At 42.5% G+C, this 23295-nt stretch overlaps 1 protein-coding gene across 2 annotated transcripts in view; it reads right to left on the minus strand.

Moving 5' to 3' along the window:
* LOC137321938 (3',5'-cyclic-AMP phosphodiesterase 7B-like) overlaps positions 1-13092 on the minus strand; it is a 167984-nt gene extending 154892 nt beyond the window's left edge. Inside the window, exon 1 of one of the 2 annotated variants that reach the window (XM_067984824.1) lies at positions 12647-13092. In XM_067984824.1, coding sequence (XP_067840925.1) covers positions 12647-12667 — 21 coding nt within the window. In that variant the 5' untranslated portion in view covers positions 12668-13092. The remainder of the gene's footprint in view (positions 1-12646) is intronic. The other variant, XM_067984825.1, reaches the window with a different exon arrangement.
* Between the last annotated feature and the right edge of the window lie 10203 nt (positions 13093-23295).

Genomic DNA, 23295 nt, shown 5'->3' on the forward strand with positions numbered 1-23295 from the left:
AGGTCAAAGCGTAACGAGGATATGTTCCACCAGAACTCTGGTGGACGCAGAAGCTCCAAAGTATTGGTGCCACACAGCTGTTTGTGGGTTTCTCAATAAGGTCATCAACCATGGTATGAAAGGGTACTCTTGATTCCCAAAGAGCCATCTTTCCAGTGTCATTGTGGGTACAGTATCATGCGCATGAATGCCCAGTTTGGTTCCTGCAGTCAGAAACCACCTGTATATTAATGAAATGAAACCTTTTTGGTTTGTGTAGAGCATGATGTTAGTACTGGGGCTCAGATGGCTATGTGCGCCATCTATGATGCCCTGTTCTTTTGGGAAAGGTGCCACAAGGTAGAAGTGCTGTGCCCTCTTGTTCTGCTGCCTCCTTTTGATGACAGGATTTAATTGATTACAAGAATTCTGTTGTTTGTTTGATGCATTGGTGCACAGCCAACTGTTTTTCTGATGTAGCTAAGTCTTCTCTGGCAGGTGTGCCTGGATTTGTAAACACAACTCCTCAGGTCAGGGCAGGTGCCTGCTGAACATCTCCAGTCGAACTGCTCCTGCCTTTCTTGTTTACATAAACTCTTCTTCCTCCAAATCAAATGGTACCACTGGAATTACCAAACGCATTGCCATGCTAGTGAAAAATTTGCTTGCTGGAACTCAATAGCAGCTGAAGCAAGGCAGTTGTAGGGAAAAAAAAAAGAGTATGGAAAAGATTCTTGTGTTAAAATGCAAAGAAAAATCAGGAATTGAACAGCAACTGGAAGCAATGCAACAATCAAAAACCAAATAAAGGTAGCTAATAAGCAAAAAAGGAAGCAACAATGAAAAGTCCAACAGAACTTTAAGAAGCCAAATGGTCTATTTAAAAAAGATGCACTTTCACCTCTGTAACCTACGTTTTAGTCATGAGCACTTAATCAATGAAAGTCATTTGCCTTACATAGCTGTAAAGACCCTAAGTAAAATCAGTTTGAGTACGTTTAATTTAATTTCTAGCAGGTGTGACTGTCCATAATTGAGAATCAATTGCGAGTCTCAATCAGCAGTCACAAGGATGGTTGGTGTAGGAAACAAAGTAACATGTTGGTGGGCATATTGCTGGATCAGTACAGAAGAGGTTTTACCTGCAGGAGTCCGTAACACTAACACTGGATGCAAAAAGGTGATAAACAGTCCCAGCACATGCTTCCTCACCTTGATGAGCACAAAACCCTTACTAAACCAAAAGGTTTGTTAGTTTTCAAAAACAAGAGAATTATATATAAGACTTGAACATGTTTTTTCATTTGCCACTTGTAAACTTGTTACAATTAGGCCAAAGTGGTGGAGGGGAGAAGAGCGAAACTTTCCAATAATCTCCAATATAGATCTTTTCCAAGATCAAAATAAAATGCAATAGAATGGCCCAGAATTTCCTGGAGACTTGCACCATTCATCTACGGCTTTGGGTTTGTTTTACACTGTAAAAATCCCAGGAAATTATGGGGCAAATAAGTTGAATATTATTTACGCCACACAATAATTTTCTGGAACCTTTGCGCCGTTCCATCAACACCCTCGTCGAAACCATACAAAATTGATCATCTCTGCCCACCAGTTAAGTAAATGGCGAAGGCAAATTTCCTGGATTTACGCCAGTTTTCTCTCTGCAGCCACGAAGACTGAATCACAGAATGAATCATAGAATGATACAGCACAGAAGACGACTATTCGGCCCATCATACCTGTGCCAGCTCTTTGAAAGAGCTATCCAATTAGTCCCATTCCCCTGAAATATAACGGCACAGGTGAATGTATTTAAATTCATGAGTTCAAAATAATTGATTAAAGTAAAATAAAATTGCTGCTCTTTCTTGATATTTTAAATTCCTGGCTAAAACCCATCAAAACACTTCTTCATCATTGTGTTAGGTTTAGCATATATTGCATGCACTGTGTGGGGCACTGAAGTGCATGCACATGCCATTGATTAGAGAGTGGGGGAGAAAATTCATTTATGCTCCTTTTGAGACCAGGAATGGTCATGCTTGCCGCGTGCACCAGAAGCCAGATGCCCAAGGCTTGTTCGAAATTGGGCAATGGGTTTCAGCAGAATAAATCTGGTGAACTGCAGCACCTGTAGGGACGCCTAAGGCAGCTAGCCGGTTTCCTCTGGACCAACTTGGGCCGGCTGTGATGCTGGTAGCAGCTCTTGTAGATCCTGGGAAGTGGGGGAGGTGGGAAGGGTGCGAGCGAGGGCTGGCAGAGGCTGACAATAGTGCTATGGAGCCAGAAGGAGCTCCTGCTCCTGCTGGCTCCACGTTAACATGAGTTATATAAAAAAAAAACTTACCTTTATGGTTATGCTCAAGGCCAGGATTATTGGTGTAGTGGATTGAAAAAGATTAGCATTTTTGACACTTAGGGCCTCCTTTAAACTGGAAAGCTCCACTCAGTTTCTGATCAATTTCAAAGGTGGTTCCTTAAACAGGCTTTAGGCCCCTCATTAGCATATGCCTGCTTAAGGCAGCCACTAGGGATGCCTGAATATCGCCCAAGCCAATATAGCATCAGGTGTTCTTGGGTTGCGGGACGTAACCCGAAATTGGACCTTTCTCTTCCCGTTTCGTGCCCAATAACCCAGCGAAATGAATTCCGTTTCCTCCCCTCCACTCCCATTTCTTTAATCATTTTAGCCCTGATGGTCCGGCCATCATGGTGTGGTGCAGGCTTCATGGACCAGCTGGTCTTTTCCTGCCCATCAATTTCGCATGTTGGTTTGTTAGTAATCTGAGAATTTATAGGCATCTTAGATTACTAATGATGTGGAGATGCCGGTGATGGACTGGGGTTGACAATTGTAAACAATTTTACAACACCAAGTTATAGTCCAGCAATTTTATTTTAAATTCACAAGCTTTCGGAGATTTTCTCCTTCCTCAGGCAAATGTTTCAAGATCTCCTTGAAGCCTACGCATTTATACATATTGAACAATACATGGTGTTTACAGACTGCCCCTGCAACTGCCCGTTGCCAAGGCAATCACCGTGTTCAGACAGAGAGGTGTTACCTGCAGAACCTCCGAATACACATTCAACAAAAAAACAAACAGGGAAAAAAAAGAGAAAAAAAAAAACACAGAGAGAGGCAGAAACATCCGGAAGGCAGAGAGAGCCAGCAAATGACCCATTATATTAAAAACAGATAACATTTGTTCGCTGGTGGGGTAACGTGTAGCGTGACATGAACCCAAGATCCCGGTTGAGGCCGTCCTCATGGGTGCGGAACTTGGCTATCAATTTCTGCTCGACGATTTTGCGTTGTCGTGTGTCTCGAAGGCCGCCTTGGAGTACGCTTACCCGAAGGTCGGTGGATGAATGTCCATGACTGCTGAAGTGTTCCCCGACTGGGAGGGAACCCTCCTGTTTGGCGATTGTTGCGCGGTGTCCGTTCATCCGTTGTCGCAGCGTCTGCATGGTCTCGCCAATGTACCATGCTCTGGGGCATCCTTTCCTGCAACGTATGAGGTAGACAACGTTGGCTGAGTCACAGGAGTATGAACCATGCACCTGGTGGGTGGTGTCATCTCGTGTGATGGTGGTATCTGTGTCGATGATCTGGCATGTCTTGCAGAGGTTACCGTGGCAGGGTTGTGTGGCGTCGTGGACGCTGTTCTCTTGAAAGCTAGGTAGTTTGCTGCGAACGATGGTCTGTTTGAGGTTGGGTGGCTGTTTAAAGGCGAGTAGTGGGAGGTGTGGGGATGGCCATAGCGAGGTGTTTGTCCTCATTGATGACATGTTGAAGGCTGCGGAGAACATGGCGTAGTTTCTCCGCTCCGGGGAAGTACTGGACGACAAAGGGTACTCTGTTGGTTGCGTCCCGTGTTAGTCTCCTGAGGAGGTCTATGCGATTTTTTGCTGTGGCCCGTCGGAACTGTCGATCGATGAGTCGAGCGTCATATCCCGTTCTTACTAGGGCGTCTTTCAGCGTCTGTAGGTGTCCATCGCGTTCCTCCTCGTCTGAGCAGACCCTGTGTATTCGCAGGGCCTGTCCATAGGGGATGGCCTCTTTGACGTGGTTAGGGTGGAAGCTGGAAAAGTGGAGCATCGTGAGGTTGTCCGTGGGCTTGCGGTAGAGTGAGGTGCTGAGGTGCCCGTCTTTGATGGAGATTCGTGTGTCCAAGAAAGAAACTGATTCTGAGGAGTAGTCCATGGTGAGCTTGATGGTGGGATGGAACTTGTTGATGTTATCGTGTAGTCTCTTTAGTGATTCCTTGCCGTGGGTCCATAGAAAGAAAATGTCGTCGATGTATCTGGTGTATAGTGTTGGTTGGAGGTCTTGTGCAGTGAAGAAGTCCTGCTCGAACTTGTGCATGAAAATGTTGGCGTATTGGGGTGCGAATTTGGTCCCCATGGCTGTTCCGTGTGTTTGGGTAAAGAACTTCGATAACCACCTTCGATAACCAGTTCTTTACCCAAACACACGGAACAGCCATGGGGACCAAATTCGCACCCCAATACGCCAACATTTTCATGCACAAGTTCGAGCAGGACTTCTTCACTGCACAAGACCTCCAACCAACACTATACACCAGATACATCGACGACATTTTCTTTCTATGGACCCACGGCAAGGAATCACTAAAGAGACTACACGATAACATCAACAAGTTCCATCCCACCATCAAGCTCACCATGGACTACTCCTCAGAATCAGTTTCTTTCTTGGACACACGAATCTCCATCAAAGACGGGCACCTCAGCACCTCACTCTACCGCAAGCCCACGGACAACCTCACGATGCTCCACTTTTCCAGCTTCCACCCTAACCACGTCAAAGAGGCCATCCCCTATGGACAGGCCCTGCGAATACACAGGGTCTGCTCAGACGAGGAGGAACGCGATGGACACCTACAGACGCTGAAAGACGCCCTAGTAAGAACGGGATATGACGCTCGACTCATCGATCGACAGTTCCGACGGGCCACAGCAAAAAATCGCATAGACCTCCTCAGGAGACTAACACGGGACGCAACCAACAGAGTACCCTTTGTCGTCCAGTACTTCCCCGGAGCGGAGAAACTACGCCATGTTCTCCGCAGCCTTCAACATGTCATCAATGAGGACAAACACCTCGCTATGGCCATCCCCACACCTCCACTACTCGCCTTTAAACAGCCACCCAACCTCAAACAGACCATCGTTCGCAGCAAACTACCTAGCTTTCAAGAGAACAGCGTCCACGACGCCACACAACCCTGCCACGGTAACCTCTGCAAGACATGCCAGATCATCGACACAGATACCACCATCACACGAGATGACACCACCCACCAGGTGCATGGTTCATACTCCTGTGACTCAGCCAACGTTGTCTACCTCATACGTTGCAGGAAAGGATGCCCCAGAGCATGGTACATTGGCGAGACCATGCAGACGCTGCGACAACGGATGAACGGACACCGCGCAACAATCGCCAAACAGGAGGGTTCCCTCCCAGTCGGGGAACACTTCAGCAGTCATGGACATTCATCCACCGACCTTCGGGTAAGCGTACTCCAAGGCGGCCTTCGAGACACACGACAACGCAAAATCGTCGAGCAGAAATTGATAGCCAAGTTCCGCACCCATGAGGACGGCCTCAACCGGGATCTTGGGTTCATGTCACGCTACACGTTACCCCACCAGCGAACAAATGTTATCTGTTTTTAATATAATGGGTCATTTGCTGGCTCTCTCTGCCTTCCGGATGTTTCTGCCTCTCTCTGTGTTTTTTTTTCTCTGTTTTTTTTCCCTGTTTGTTTTTTTGTTGAATGTGTATTCGGAGGTTCTGCAGGTAACACCTCTCTGTCTGAACACGGTGATTGCCTTGGCAACGGGCAGTTGCAGGGGCAGTCTGTAAACACCATGTATTGTTCAATATGTATAAATGCGTAGGCTTCAAGGAGATCTTGAAACATTTGCCTGAGGAAGGAGAAAATCTCCGAAAGCTTGTGAATTTAAAATAAAATTGCTGGACTATAACTTGGTGTTGTAAAATTGTTTACAATAGATTACTAATGTCATCTTCTAAATAAATGGTAAAAAAAAATTTGTAACTTAGAATGTTCCTGAAAACTGAGTACAGCAGCTGACTGTATCCATAATTCAAAACAATTTTCTGCAACTGATCCATTTCGGTATTGTGAAAGGATTTGAAATTCAGAATTCTATGACTGGTCATTCCAATATTGATCTGCTTAATTGATGCAGATGGGGTAAGCCATTGGCTGCACCGTTTCGGAGGTCCCTGATTCGCCATTAAGCCCGCTGCGACATATCCAAATTACAACACCAAGTAATTTTGGAGTCAGTTCATAACGGGGAAATCAGCCCACGAAACAATGTAATTTACGGCATAAATCACAGATCGTACCATTCCAGGCAATTCTGGGCCATTTTTGAATGTAAAATATAAATGTGAAGATTAGATTTTTATTTATATTTTAGTGACTATTTTAGTGAAATTTATGCTTAAGGCCAGGATTATTGGTGTAGCGGATTGAAAAAGATTGGCATTTTTGACACTTAGGACCAAATGCATCAAGCACTCTCTGTTCAGATACAGCAGATATCAAAAGCATGGTAAAGCTCTTTCTACTCTGCCTCAATAATATACCTTAACCCCAAACTCAGACGAGTAATGTACAACAGAGATGTAATTTTTCCCAATTCACACTTAGGCCATCCTTGTAGCTTCAGAGTAAAATTGCTAATTTTATATCAATTAGTGCCAAATTATAGTCAATTTTATGCAACTGACCTACAATTAAGATTCAGGTTACACCAGTCCAATTTAAGATCCTAATTGCTAACAGAGAGGAAAATTCAATTCCATTCAGTTGCACTACATTCAAAATCAGGGTGAAAGAATAACAATTAAAGTTATTATGCCAACCAGTCCCTCTTTTAGATTTAAAAAAAAATTCTGCTTTATTCAAAAGAACAATATTTTTTTTGGACCTTGCAGATTAATAATTGCATTTAAAGCCTAAACAATGATCTTGATTTCTATTTGTTAATGAGCATTAGAGTAAAATAAAATACAAATATGTTTCACATTGTTCTAAACTATTTTAATGGTATATATTCTACATTTGGTATGGTCGACATTTTGAATTTCCAGTTTTACAAACATTAGTCACTAAAAATGCAAATTTTTACACATTTTATGAAAGTATTAAACTAGTATCTCAGATACATAAAACTAATACTGAAATGCATTTTCATTATTGCTGAAAAAAATCCGTTTCTCCAAATATCAAGAAAATCTGAGGTAAACAGACTTTCAGAAATGTGTGCAGATTAAGTAGCAAACAATCCCCATGAAGATAAGTCATTTCCCTTGCGAAACTGCAGACAAGACTAAGGAACAATTTACAGCAGAGATTTGCATGTTTGATATAACAGATTAAAAAAAACAGGTGACTAGAATAGTTATAACAAAGAAGTTATTCCAATATATTTGAAAATATATGAACCAACATCACTGTCTAGATGTACATACAAGGCTGCAACATTGTGAAGAGCTGTGTCCCTGTTCAAGTGAAAAAAAACACATTTTTTTGTGTTGGACAATGGAAGGCAGTTAAATATTAAGGAAATCCATATGTATTATAGCACGCTTTGTGGTTAGATCAGTATGAGTGAATAGGATAAATGAGCATGTGGAACCCAGCCCTGGAAAGGCACCATCTTTTTTAAACTGTTGTTTTAAAAACAAGAAGTCTTTAACCCTACGGTGTGATGCATTTTTTTTGTGAGATTGCTTACTTGGGCTGCCAATGAGATATCTTGTTCTGTAAATTTCTCTTCCTTTGGTCACCAAAACTGCATCACCTTATTTGATCTGTTACTCTTTAGGGCAATTTCCACTTATGCTGCTTTTTATTGTTTGAAATGTGGTTTTCAAGGAATTCTTCACCTAATGAATAACTTGACTTTACTTTGGCAATCTGTGGCTCTGCTTACCTCTCCATAGTGACAACAGTAAATGGGGTAGAGTGACAGCAACGAGCAGCTCAAAAATTTAGGAAATCGGTGGGGGGGGGGGGGGGGGGTGGGGAACAGACATACTCATACAATATTGTTGTTTTATTAAAATAATCTGGACAGATAATTGTAATCTTATGAAATGAGTTTAATCAAAACCCAGCAATAACTACATTACTGCAGCTACTCCTTTAGAAAAACTAACATTATTTATACAATCAATTAATTGCCATGATAATTTTAAAATATTAATTTTCTTGCATAAAATTATTTTCCCATGTGTCTGCCTCTTAATGTTGGTTCACTGATCAGTTCTTTACCACTGCTGAAACTATTAAATGTTTATTTTTCAGTGCAAATAGTACAAGTCCCATTTTTTTTGTGCTTGCACTAACACATCGCTATGTACAATATTGCGAGTTTTCTTTTGCTCTTCCTTTATGAGTTGTAGAGAAATCTGAATTTATTTCCCACAAAATACCCACTCTGGTTTGTGTCAAATCCTTCTAAAAACAATAGCACTAAGTGCTTCTTTTGTATACAAAAACATTAAATCAACCATGACATAGTTCAGTTTGGGAAAAAGAAGGTTGTGGACATAAAGTACGCACACTCTTGTTATTCTGCCAACAGCCATCTGCTGTTGCCCTTGTATTTGTGTAATTCAGTAAGGTTTCTCACTCTGAATGCCCCTAGCCTAGGTTTTGTTTGTTATTGGTCCAAACTGACTTTCCTGACAATCAATGATGTCAGTGAAAGACCAATTACTGTGGAAAGCAATTTAATGGTTTGAGGATTTTCGTTTCAGACTGAAATATTTAATGGATTAGTTATTAGACGCAATCTTTATGCTTACTTAGATGTGAATGGTACATAATCAGTTAACAAATGGATAAGGTGGAAGTTTCTGACTAACAAAATCTTGCATGATTGCATACATGTAGAAAAAAAAACTACTATGTCAAACTGATATGTTTTGTATGTGTCCCAATACATTTTTGGACTGTGAGGCAGTTGCCAAAGCAGTGCGTCATGATGTCAGGAAGTACGCATGTGAAAGGGGAGGGAAGGGAACTAGCTGTAGCTTCCTTTTAAGTATAAACAAGCTTTCTAGTCTTTTTAACCTGTAACCTCCTGAAAATATATTTGAATGCATCACAGAAATCCATTTGTGGCAGGATAAGGATTTGATTTTTTTTTTTAAGTAACCAGAATGGCAAAATAAACACTGAGGCAGATTATTTACTCTATTCCATGTTCAAGGTTATTAAACTTATTGGTCACAAGACTCATGTAAAATATGTGAAATTTTTTTAAATGCTAATTCACACATTCAGAAAAACTTAAAAAATACTCTGGACTGGACATTGAAATTTAACTAATGATAGGAGTGAATTTCCCCGTGTCTTTGATTTCCTCTTTGCAGCTTTTAAGAACAAATCACATCAACAGTGGACGCCATAAAGGAATTGATGGCAAAGTGGATCCTTGCACATTTGGGACCTGGATTCAAATCCTATCCAGACTGTTGAGATAAAAGTTTCCTCTCTATCATGTCTGTTAAGGGACCAATGTGAAGTGAGTTTGGTCAGTCTCAGTCCAACTCCTAGTGGGTTCAGATGCATAGTAGAATTGCATATAATTCAACACAAACTGGCACCCTCACTCAGAAAGGTCATAAAGATAGCCTCGTGTGGGGCATAAATACCGACATAAACCAGTTGGGCCGAATGGCCTGTTTCTGTGCTGTAAATTCTATGTGATAATACGTGTAGGAAATTATAAAATAAATCACACTGGTGGAACAGCAGGTGATCTTCTGAATTTGGAATTACAGCATATTGCTGGAGTGTAGTTTAGAGAACTTTACTCTACATCTGGTTATGGTATTATCCTGACCTGGTTGAGCTGAGATTGGGTGCCAAAATGTATTTATTTTTTATTGCCTATCCTTAACTGAGTGGCTTGCTAGGCCACTTCAGTGGGCAGTTAAGAGTCAACCACATTGGTGTGGGACTGGAGTCACATATAGACCAGACCAGGTAAGGAATGCAGATTTCCTTCCCTAAAAGACATTAGTGAACCAGTTGGGCTTTTACAACAATCCAACAGCTTCATAGTCACTTTTACTAATACCTGTTTTTTTACATCCAATTCTTTTTTTAAACTGAATTTAAATTCTCAAACTACCATGGTGGGAGTTGAACTCACAAATATTTATTATTAGTCTAGGCCTCTGGATTACCAGTAAAATAACGACTACACTACCTTACCGTTAGCTGTTGGTTAAGGAGACATGCTAACAGTTTGACAGTTACTGACTTACTTTAACATGACTAGTTTCCAGAGCAGAGTTTAGAATTTTCTATCTGCCTCTGCCTCAATGAATTACAACAGGACAGCAGCTCTTAAATGATTTACTACTATGAAAATGTAATTCTGACAGCATCTTCACAGTAATCTTCATCTCCAGAGTTTGTCAGCAGCAATGAATATTCACATTTTCCAGTTGTTTTCTAATATTGTTAACAGCAATAATTAAACATTTGTTTAACTCTTTTAATGATTAATTTTCTTAATTGAATGAGTGTCAAACGCAACCACCTCACACCGCCCCACTTTGGTAAATATTATGCTTGGAGCAACTATAAAGAGAAGTAAAGATTATTCCTCCTTCTTTGAATAAACTGAAGTCTGATTCAGGTTACAATTTTGAAGTGTTACCACAGTAGGCAAAGGGTTACAAAATGTGCAGAATATTAGCTGTAAAAGATATTGATTTTTAAAACAAAACTTGAAAGATGCACAACTCAAAACTGCTGCAGGCACAAGTTAAAAAGGACTTTCTCACAAGCAAAAGATCAATAGACTGCTCCATCAGATGGTGCATATTGAATAAGCATTAGTGGACAGGGATTTAAGATCATTCCAACACAAAGCAAATGATGCAGAGCGATTTTTGAGGTTATGACATTACTCTTCCCCCGCCCCCCTCCCTCCAAAGCTACCTACCACCCATTGTCAAGAATCCAACCCAGGGTACCTGCTCTCATCGGGTCTCTTGTCAATTGCACTCTGAGCTGGCCCAGGAGATTCAAAAAAGAACAGCCCACAGATAACTATCCCATCCATTGTTCCTTCCCCTTGTTGGAGCTGTGTCTGGCCTACATTTGGCACCTCCCCCGAGTAGTGTGGCTGACATCGGTAACAGCGAGTAGAAGTCAAATCTGCATCCCATCACTCTGTACCAGTGAAGTTGTGCTATAGACCTTTTATGTATTTAAATGTTATTACCTTTTCACCTACAGTGCATCACTTCTACCAAATGCCTGCATAGATGCTCAGACAACAAAAAGGTAAATTATACCTTTTCGTTTCATAATAGCAATAACATCACACACACATAAAATCCTACTGCACCTAACGGCCCAGAGAGATATGTGAACCATCGCAGCAGTTCGAAAGTGACATTATGACTCCAGAGTTAGGTCCCAGAAGAACCAGTCTCACAGCACCTGGGTTTGAGACTCCATAGATTACAGCTACAGTACAGTGCAAAAACTGGGTTTAAAGGGGCACCCTAGCATATTCTAAACTTACCGAGAGCTTATTAAATATGTTTAGAGTGTGCGGGCACTCTGCATATGCTAACAAAACCCGCCTGTGCAGACCTCTTTCCCATTGGGGAGAATTCGAATTGGAGCCAGGTAGTATAGACAGCGTACTGCCTAGCGGGAACTATATTGTAGCCTCATGCCAGTAACTATAGTATAAACACACCCTGAGCTGTGCACGCTGCATCATCCACGAGACCCACTGATAGTGGTCACCTCCCGAAAGAGAAAAGTTGAAACATCTTTTAAAAAAAAACATTTTCGAGTTATTTCTAACCTATTAATTTCCATGAAATTATCACCATGTCACACAGACACGGCTCTATTTAAGACATTGCTGAAAAGGCTCTCGTAATTCACACTCGTAAAATAAACTTAAATAAACCTGTCACTATATCACATACACAAAACGTATTCCACGAGTTATCAAAAACATCTTAATTTTAGCATGAATCGGAATTACGCATTCTGGTTCTGGAATATCCGTGTATCTGTTCTTTTGCATAAGAGAGTGAACCGACATTAAACCACAGAACCCTGAGTAAATCTTCACTTCAGTACCTAGCGCACTATCAGACCAACATAAAGACGCTAAAAATTTCGCACAGTAGTGCGGAGGCTAAAATCATTGAAAGAGACAGTTATTTTTAAGATGGGCTCAAGCTCGCTCCTCTTGCTTATTTCGCATTGCCTGGCTCAGCGATCCCAAAACATGAAGCTTGGGAGACCGGGGAATTGCTACTACATTATTACTTTAAAACAACTCGCAAGCTCATCATCACTGGGTCAGGTCACTCGTATACAGTGTTGGTGCATTTACAGTCATCTGTTGATCCTGTTAGCGGGGAGATGCATTCCCTAGAAACCTGGCAGATCCACAAATTTCAATAGCAACCTATTCACACGTCACTTCAAAAGCACCAGCAGCAACCCCTAGCAAACACAAAACCCTTGAAGAAGAAAAATACAACGACAAATATATATTTACTGCCTCTTCCTCACCTTGAAGCTTCCACAATACGTACCTCAACCATTAAACAAGACATTTAACCATAGTGGCAGACTGGTGACCCTTGAATGCCTTGAAACCTCTGATTGGTGCGGATTGCTCATGAAGACTCGCGCTGCAGAATCCAGCAGCTGCATCCAGGATGGCAAAAAACACACACACACAAAAATAATAAAACACCGAATTACTACAGCGGCAAGGAAGCAGAATCTCCATCAGTGTCTTTTTTTCTCCCTTTTGAAGCTTCCCTTTCCGTCAAAGAGAAAAGCAGCGGGCGCTGAAATAACGAAGCCCTGTCTCGGCGGACAGGGGACACACACACACACACCATGTGAGGTAGGTGTGGGTGAACAGGGGGAGGGGGCAGTCCAAGTACAAGCCCGAGCTCAGTGCTGCCCTGTCGGGTCATTCGAGGAGGAGCGAGTGGTGGCGCGCGCCGCGCTGCGCGCGGGCTGGACGATCCGAACGCCGGCCCGGCCGAACCTCGTGTCTCCGCGTTCTGTTGATGTTTCCTCCTTCCACCGCTGACCTCAAAGGCTTCGCGTCCCCCTCGCAGCGGCACTGCCGCGCCTGCTCTCAATTTTTAAAGAGCTAGAATGAGAGGAATGTGCCACCCGTTTTAAAGGATGTGTAGGCATTTCAGCTCCTTTACCTCCATATTTTGCCGAGATATCTCCGGGACGGTTTTCACTTCATTTTATTCATCTAAAGTAACATAACTTGGGTTTGTAGAGTTGTTTAGACTTTTTTTCAGACTTCTTTTTTGGGTCAACCACTTAACAACATGTCTCCAGGTATTGTGCAGCCACCAAGGGAAGCTGTTTGTTTTTGTGTGCAGGAGAGGGAGATATTGTGTGACTGAGAATATTTATCATTTTTAAAATAAATGGTTTAAGCACGAAATTGATCTTTTCCACTCCAAAATGTATTATTACTCCATTAAGTTTTTTTCCAGTTTTGAAACCTTTACCCCCCCCCCCCAGTTCCAGTCAATGCACACACCCTTTATTTTCTGTTTTCATACCTTGCACCTTCTGCAATTGAGAAGGTAGGGAAGGCAGCCTGCTCCCTTCCTAAGCCACTGGCAAGGGTCACTTAGCTGGCAACCATGAAGTACACAACAGCTATGCTTCTTGAAACACTACCGCAACCCGGCTTCAACATGCCCACTTTCGGGTTTAATGTGGGTGCATTTGGATGCATGCGTGCAGCCGAAACCCAAAAGTCGCGTCCCCAATTAATGCCGGTGGGCGGATTGTTAAAAGTGCAATTTACCTACTCGAAACACTTAACATAGGTAATTTTTTGTTGATTCTGTACCTGAAACTAATGTTACCTTACCTGCACAGGTTTCCCATGGCTTCTGCATCTCGCCGTTGAAACGGAGGGGAGATGCAGCTAAAATTGATTTGACCCTTTAAACCTGTGATTGACACATCTCAGGAAAAGCTCCGGGATTGCTGCTGGTCTCTCAGTTCTCTCAGGCAAATGTTAGGTTGAGAATTCTTTGTTTAGGGTCTCTATTGACTCTTCCAGCCATTACTCAATTAAATTAAAGAATCAGAAAATAATCAATTGTTAACATCCAGAATCAATCTTGACCATGTGCTCAAGCTTATATTTTTAAGAATGATGACAACATTTGAAATATTGGAATATTCTCCAGTCAAGTTACTTGAAAGAATCATAAAATTTATGCTAATATAAATTATAGCACTCCAAATATTTTTCCAATTCTCATCCATTCTGTACCTTTGTGTAGTCCATCTCTTCCCTTTTTCTGGCTATCTCTCTCTTCACCTTTGGCAATTGGCTTTCCATAGATTTTTATTACAAATTCGGACTCCCACAACTATTTGGATTGTGTTTCTTCCCATCCCACTTCCAGTAAATATGTCATCCCTTTATCTAATTTTCTCCTTCTCTGTCATATCTGCTCTAATAAATCTACTTTCCACACCAGAGCTCCTAAAGGTCCTCCTTATTCCTCAGCTGAATTTTCCCTCAGCAGTGGTTGACAGGCCCTTTGATTGAATCCACCACACTTCCCATACACAGCAGAAAATAACTGCCAGGGACATCTGTTATACTTTTCATCTTTTAATGCTTATGCCAGTGCTGGTGGCACTTAGGCAGTTAGGAAGTTCAAAATATGAATGTTACTTATATTGCACTGATCATCAAATTGCTTCTCTCCTGTTCATCTTGGTATATGTTCCTTATTCCTGGCCTGAATCTGGAGCCAGCTCTTCATGCCCTCTCTTCCCTCCCCATTCCTGCCCATTGCTGCCTCTTCCTTCCTTACCCTTTCTATCCCCCTACTCAGTCTGCCTTCACTGTTCTCACCCTCTCCCTTTCTCTCACCCCTCCCCTCTCTGTCTTGATTCAATTATCTGCCTTGGTTGACCTGAAAAGTTTCATTAGTTTTTACTCTCCATGTGCAATGCCAGGGGAGATCAACTAGCAAGAACTGCAACCAATGAAAAGAAATCTCTCCCCCGCAGCATCAGCATTGCATCACTTTCAACATCCCCGGTGGAATAATAAACCTGGCCCACACTCATCTGAGCAAAAAAATAAAAATTAAACTCACTCACTGAGCAAAAATTGGGAACCAAGCCAATGAGAATATATCTGAGCACAACCCCCAAAAAATGATCATCAGGGCAAATGCATCCCCACAGCATATGACCACAAACACATTGCAGAAATTCCAGGATAGAGAACAAACTTCTCCTCCCCGCCACTGAGCAGAAACTCTGGCATAAGATCACAAACTCTCATTCACCCCCAACCACCCCAGCTCAGAAATTGCGGGTTAGGATTTAGAACAACATTCAACCCAAGACCCCCCTCCCCGCCACCCCAGCCGAGACCCCCCACCATGGCCGAGAATCCCCCGATGGCCGTCCCCCTGTGATATCTCAGACCCCCCCGCAATGTTTCCGACCATCCCCCCCAACGATGTCTCCGACCATCACACCCCACCCCACTCCCCCCCCATCCATCTCAGACTTAACTGGCATCCGCTCTATAGAACCATACAAAAGATACAGCACAGAAGGGGGCCATTTGGCCCATCATGTCCGCGCCGGCTCGAAGAACAACCAGGTGCCCATTCCAATCCCACCTTCCAGCACCCGGTCCATAGCCCTGCGGCTTGCAGCACTTTAGGTGCAGGTCCAGGTACTTTTTAAAAGAGTTGAGGGTCCCTGCCTCTACCACAATTCGGGCAGCGAATTCCATAAGCCCACCACCCTCTGGGTAAAAAAGTTTTTCCTCATGTCCCCTCTAATCCTTCCGCCAATCAGCTTAAATCTATGTCCTCTAGTTCTTGAACTCTCCGCTAGGGGAACAGGTACTTCCTGTCTACTCTAGGCCCCTCATAATTTTGTACACCTCAATCAAGTCTCCCCTCAGCCTCCTCTGCTCCAAGGAAAACAACCCCAGCCTATCCAATCTCTCCTTGTAGCTGCAATTTTCAAAGCAACATTCTTGTAAGTCTTCTCTGCACTCTCTCCAGAGCAATTACGTCCTTCCTGTAATGTGGTGACCAGAACTGCGTACAATACTCCAGCTGTGGCCTTACCAGTGTTTTATACAGTTCCATCATTACATCCCTGCTTTTGTATTCTATACCTTGGCTAATAACGGAGAGCATTCCATATGTCTTCTTCACAACCTTATCTACCTGTACTGCCACCTTCAGGGACCTGTGCACATGCACTCCAAGGTCTCTCACTTCCTCTACCCCTCTCAATATATTCTCGTTTACTGCGTATTCCCTTTTACTGTTTGCCCTCCCTAAGTGCATGACCTCACACTTCTCCGGGTTGAACTCCATTTGCCACTTTGCCGCCCACTCCACCAACCCATTGATATCTTCTTGGAGTCTACAGCTATCCTCTTCACTATCAGCTACACGGCCAATTTTTGTGTCGTCTGCAAATTTGCCAATCATACCCCCTACACTCAAGTCCAAATCATTAATATATACCACAAACAGCAAGGGACCCAACACTGAGCCCTGTGGCACACCACTGGAAACGGATTTCCATTCACAAAGACATCCATTGACTTTTACCCTTTGTTTCCTGTTACTGAGCCAATTTTGGATCCAATTTGCTACATTTCCCTGTATCCCATGAGCTTTTACCTTTCTGACCAGTCTGCCATGTGGGACCTTGTCAAATGCCTTACTAAAATCCATGTAGACAACATCCACTGCACTAACCTCATCAATCCTCCTTGTCACTTCCTCAAAGAATTCAATCAGATTTGTAAGGCATGACCTTCCCTGAATAAATCCATGCTGTCTATCCCTGATTAAACCATGCCTTTCCAAGTGACAGTTTATCCTATCTCTCAGTATTGATTCTAATAGTTTGCCCACCACCGAGGTAAGACTGACCGGCCTATAATTGTTCGGCCTCTCTCTCGTACCCTTTTTAAACAATGGTACTACATTTGCAGTCTTCCAATCCTCCGGTACCTCTCCTGTATCTAGTGAGGATTGGAAAATGATCCTCAGAGCATCCACTATTTCCTCCCTGGCTTCCTTCAATAGCCTAGAAAACAATCCATCCAGCCCTGGTGACTTATCAACTTTCAAGGATTCCACTCCCTTTAGTACTTCCTCTCTCCGGCTGCTTTCCCTCCCGACAGGCAGCCAACCTGTCAATCTGGCTGGTTGTTGCGTGGGAAACCTGGAAGAAAAAATAATTGCCTTCAGTTGAGTTGTGATAGCAGATTCCAATGCGCTTACTTGACTTCTGGGTTTCCCACGCGAAAATCTACCCTCCCGCTGAGTTCTCGGCTTCCAGTAAAAATCATGCCCTAGATGTCAAGAATTGAGGGCCATAATTCACTCAGTGACATGTTTGTGCCTTTGACTTATGTTTTGTGTTTGTTGTTTTATATTACTAGTGGATGAGTCATGCTGTTGTGGAAATTGAGTCAGATATATGGTGGATAATTTTCACTTTCACCGTCTGGGCAGTAATGTGTCAGAGAGAATCGTCCACTTGTTGTAGAATCGGCCTGATTTTCATCAAATTGATTTCAATGGGCAGCTAATCCGCTCCAGCAGATTGCCGCCCAGGTGGTGAAGATGAAAATGACCCCATTGCTGTTTTATAACAATAGGGGTGTTACGACAGATAACACACAATATATTATCAGGGCCTCTGATTTACAGTGATTGAATAAGCCAAATACTGTAGTATTTTTATTACATGGTGTTCTGGGATTTTCACCAGTGTTTTGGGGATTGAATTTCCCAACTGTCAGCAGTCACCTATGTACTATGTACTCAATTTTTACCTTTTACCTTTTCTAAAGCCAGGATACACAGCAACGTTAGTAGTTGGTATGTGGCATTTGGCAACATTGGCTAGGGGATGGTGGAATTTTGGGCCTTATGGGCTGGATTCTGGGCTTTGACAGGAGTGGGGACTTTTGCTAGATTTGATGGTGCTGGAGTTGAGGTGCTGAGATTTGGGGAGGAGTCCTGGCATTTAGGAGAACTGGAGGAGTAAGGTCACATGTGGAGGCACTGGAAGGTGCAGGAATGTGGCAGCAATAGTGAAGGAGGATTGTGGGTCTGGAGTGGTTCTGTGGTCTTGTAGGACAGCGGGAATCTTAGAGTCTGGAGGATGGAATTTATGGCATGTGGGAGCACTGGGAAGAGGGCCCCCAGGTTTTGGAAAAATGAGGGTCTTGTTGGTAAGGAAGTCCTAGGTCTTGGAGAAGTGTGTCTGACATATGAGAGAAGTGGGAGGAATCACAGGATCTGGCAGTAGTGCGATCTGGGTCCAGTGGTATGAGAGCACTGGGAAGGGGCTTTTGATCTAGGAGCAGCAGACAGGTGTCCTAGGGTCAGGCAACGTTGGAGAGGTTGGGTCCCTGAGCTTCTGAGCACCGGGGGAGATGCTTCTGGAACTGGGAAACTGGGTACATACCTGGGATCTAGGGATTGTGCGAGGGGAGTCCCATGGTCTGAACGAACTGGAGAGGGTGGTCCTGAAATCCTTGAGCATTTAAGAGGGAGGCAGAACCTGATAGATTTGGAGGGGCAGGATCTCTTTCAAATAGCTGGCACAGATGGGCCTAATGGCCTCCTCCTGTGCTGTATGTTTCTATGATCTGAGACCACTGGGGACAGGGGAAATTCTGCCAGTATTGAGGCAGATTATCTTCTTTTGCGCTTGGATGTAACAAATCACCTTGGGAGAGCACATAAATGAAAATTAATTTAGATGGATGGAAAATTGGGCGGCCACCATTACGGGTAATTTTCTTCTATGAGTGCCACTCAGGCAATTATAAATGCCAAATGCAGAAGATGAAAATCTGCCCGAAATAAAATGTTTAGAATTCAAACATAAGCAAAAGTTGAGACAATTGTGTAATCAGTACAGTCATATTTGAATTCTCTGTTTGCTCTGTCTGTCTGTTTCTCTCTCTCTCTCACACACACACACACACACACGCACACAGAGTCTTACAGTCTCCCTGTTTTATTAAAAAGGTATAAGCCACAATTGTAACCTAACCTGCACAGTCCATTGGTGCCGCGTAAAATTGGGCGGAGTGTAACTTAGACATCCGACTCAAACCCGTCTTGTTCTCGTTAGGCGAGTTAAGGTTAAAATTGGGGCTAGAAACTTTGACTGAAGAACACTTTTGAAATTAGCCATCTAGATTGTTCAAATAATTTTGTTAAGCAACCAAGTAGATAATTTTGGAGGCTGAAGAGTAACATATTTTCAGTTGGGTTGACTAAGTGCCTGATGCTTCCTGACAAATTATGCACACTGTGCATGCTCAAACTGCAGAATCTCTCATCAATTAACAGAGTCATAGCTCTAGACAAATACATCAAGTCCAAGCCCAGGCTCTCAGGAGAGGTTCAGGTCTTCAAAAAAAAAACATTAATGTAGGTATTCAAAGACACAAAAGATAATTCAGTGGGAAAATTTAATCACGTTATTGTGAAATGTGTAATTTTTTTATGTTTTTATTTTGCTTAAAGCTTTATTTTGGCTATAGAAATTTCAATTACTGAGAAAAAAATAGCAGATAAAGCAAGAACTTGCATTTAGATTACACCTTTCATGACCTCAGGACATCCCAAAGCATTTCACAACTAATTAAGTTATTTTTTTTAAGTGTAATCCCCGATTTTAACCTAACACGCTGGACAGAAAGAGGGCAGGTTCGGGTCAGACACCCGTTTTACACCTACCCAATTTTTCTCTCCGCTGAGTTCAATGGGGAATAAAATTGGGTGGGGTGTAAAGCGGCCGTCCGACCCAAACCCACCCCCAGGCAGGTTAGGTTAAAAACGGGGCTGAAGTCTGTTGCAGTACCTGCTTATATTTGTTTTTAGTTCGAGACTTTCAACAAAACGCTACACACACTTTAGTCCCCCTGAAGTCAGGCTTTATTATTTTTTTACATGTAGATTCCATGGTAATACAACTCATATACTAAATGAGTACAACATATCTGTTATGTAAGAGAGTCTACAAATTGACACATAGTATAATATTCATGCAATATTACAGTTGTATTGTAAAGTTCTTCATCTAACAAGCTGTGTCCATAAACTAAACAGATTGATAGTTACCAAACCTGGAAGGCACCAGATATGCAAACCAGTTTTAACATATGAGAAAAATATACATGCAGTGCAAAAGCAAACAAAGACTAAGCATTTATATAGTTCATCTTTAATATTGGCAAGTCCAAAGTTATCACTTTCAGTTCATTCAAAAGACTCCATTCCCTACACATCGATCCCATCCAAGGATAGGTCGGGCCTGATGCATCTGAATGAATTTTTTGAAGAGGTAACTAAAGTAGTGGACAGGGAAATGTCTATGGATGTTGTTTATATGGACTTCCAGAAGGCATTTGATAAAGTCCCTCATAAGAGACTGTTAGCTAAAGTTGAAGCTCATGGAATTGAGGACAAATTATTGACCTGGTTAGGAAATTGGCTGAGCAGCAGGAGACAGAGTAGGGATAATGGGCAGGTACTCAAATTGGCAGGATGTGAATAGTGATGTCCCACAGGGATCTGTGTTGGGGCCTCAACTATTCACTCTGTTTATTGACGACATAGATGACGGGGTAGAGAGCCACATATCCAAGATGCCGATGACACAAAGATAGGCAGTATTGTAAACAGTGTAGATGGAAGCATAAAATTACAGAGAGATATTAACAGATTAAGTGAATGGGCAAAACGATGGTAATTGGATTTCAATGTAGGCAAGTGTGAGGTCATCCACTTTGGACTTAAAAAGGATAGATCAGAGTACTTGCTAAATGGTAAAAAGCTCAAAACAGCGGAGGTCCAAAGAGACCATGTACATAGATCATTAAAATGTCATGGACAGGTACAGAAAATAATCAAAAAGGCTAATGGAATGCTGGTCTTTATATCTAGAGGACTAGGATGCAAGGGGTTGGAAGTTATGCAATAGCTGTACAAAGCCCTGGTTAGATCACACCTGGAGTACTGTGTTCAATTCTTGGAAGGATACATTGGCCTTGGAGGGAGTGCAGTGTAGATTTATTAGAATGTTTATTAGAATGTTACCTAGACTCCAAGGATTAAATTATGAAGAGAGAGTACACAAACTAGGGTTGTACTCCCAGGAATTTAGAAGATTAAGGGGTAATTTGATCAAAGTTTTTAAGATGTTAAGGGGAACTGATAGGGTAGATAGAGAGAAACTATTTCCGCTGGTTGGGGAGTCTAGGACTAGAGGACGAAGCCTAAAATTAGATCCAGGATTTCAGGAGTGAAGTTAGGAAACACTTTTACATGCAGAGGGTGGTAGAAGTTTGGAACTCTCTTCTGCAAATGGCAGCTGATGCTAGCTCAATTGTTTATTTTAAATCTGAGATAGATAGATTTTTGTTAACCAAAGGTATTAAGGAATATGGGGCTGAGGCGGGTATATGGAGTAAGGTCACAGATCAGCCATGATCTCATTGAAAGGGGAACAGACTCAAGGGGCTAAATGCCCTACTCCTGATCATATGTTCCTATGTTCCTTCTCCCCGGCTTCACTGAGACAGACTGAATGGTCTACAACCTCAACGTCCCAGTTGATTCAGAGCTGAGCTTCAACCCCCATATCCTATCAATCACAAAGCCCACCTACTTCCACCTCTGCCCTTACCTCAACCCCACTACTGTTGAAACCCTCATTCACTCGTTCTCCATCTCTAGGATCGACCTCTCCAATACTCTTTCCATTGGTTTCTTAAGCTCCACCCAACATGAACTCCAACTCATCCAAAACTCCAGTGCACTATACTGCACTGTCTGTCACCCTTGTCCTCACAACCTCCATTGGCTCCCTGTCCTACAACATAATGAATTCAAAAATGTCTTCCTTTTTTTACAAATTCTTCCATGGCGTTGCCCCTTCCTACCTTTGCAATCTCCTCTGCCCCTAAGTGGCTGCTGACATCATCCACTCTTCTCACTCCGGCTTGCTGTCCCCTGCCTCCTGCCTCCTGCCTCCATCCTTCAGTTTCAGAACCTTTAGCTGTCTTGGAGCTACACCCTAGAACTCTCTTTCACCTTGATACTTCTTTCTCTACCTTCAAAAACCTTCTCAAAAACCTATTTCTCCAACTATGTCTTCAGTTACCTCCCCTAACTCTTCAACTACTAATGCTCGGCATCTGTTTTTTCTCCTTTGTTAGATGCCTTAGAACATTTACTGCCTCAAAGGCACTACATAAATGTTGCTTATATTGGCCATAGAATGTTGCCTGCCTCTTGTAAGTAACTAACTCTCCCACAAACTTTTCGCGGTCTTCTGGGCACCAACTTGCTTTAGTGGAGACCTGCAGGAAGTGCAGCAGTCGTTCCCGGGATTCTCTGTGCTGTGAGATTGAGGAAAGGATCTCTCTCTCCCCTCAAACAATCAGCTGGAAGCATCATTGGACAAGCCACACAGTCAGAACCAGGAAGTGAAGCTTCCTCTACAAGCCATGCAGACTAAGAACTGTCAGGTAGATTAGTAAATTCACTAAAAAATTAGTTAGAGAAAGTGAAATAAATAGAGGATAAAATTAAAAGACAGAGGTAAAAATGACAGAAAGAATAAGTAAAACAATAACAATTTTAAATTACTTTTTTTTAAATGTCCTCAACAACAATTAATACTGGAAGGAATGAGACTCTACATTTTTAAAAGTTAATTTTCAGTGCCAGAGAGGTTGTTTGACAGTCATTTTAACCATGCCGTTAAAAGTTAGTTTAGACCTAAAAAATCCAGCGTACCTTTTATAGGGCGAGATTAGTTTGTTTCCAGCTGGGCAGTGCAGCAAGTTCATGCTGGTTGATTCATTCAGCCGGTGAGATCTGTTTAACATGAAGTTTTCAAACAAGCAGGGCAAATGGTAGAGCAATTTCCTGATTTCCACGTTTGACTGCGCACGTGCGCTCCCCGGAACTTGCTCTTCTATTTGCCCTGAAATAATGGTGACCTCTGTTAGCCTTGCCATTATTTCATGTGTAATTTCCATGCCATTGAATGATTTTTTTCATTGCAGTTTAAGTGATGACATTAAAACCTTTCAGCTGCTTGTGTGAATTTAGCTTGCCTAAACCTGCTCTAGGCTAAAATCGGGACT

The sequence above is a fragment of the Heptranchias perlo genome, chromosome 5 (assembly GCF_035084215.1).
Source record: "Heptranchias perlo isolate sHepPer1 chromosome 5, sHepPer1.hap1, whole genome shotgun sequence".
Lineage (NCBI taxonomy): Eukaryota > Metazoa > Chordata > Chondrichthyes > Hexanchiformes > Hexanchidae > Heptranchias > Heptranchias perlo.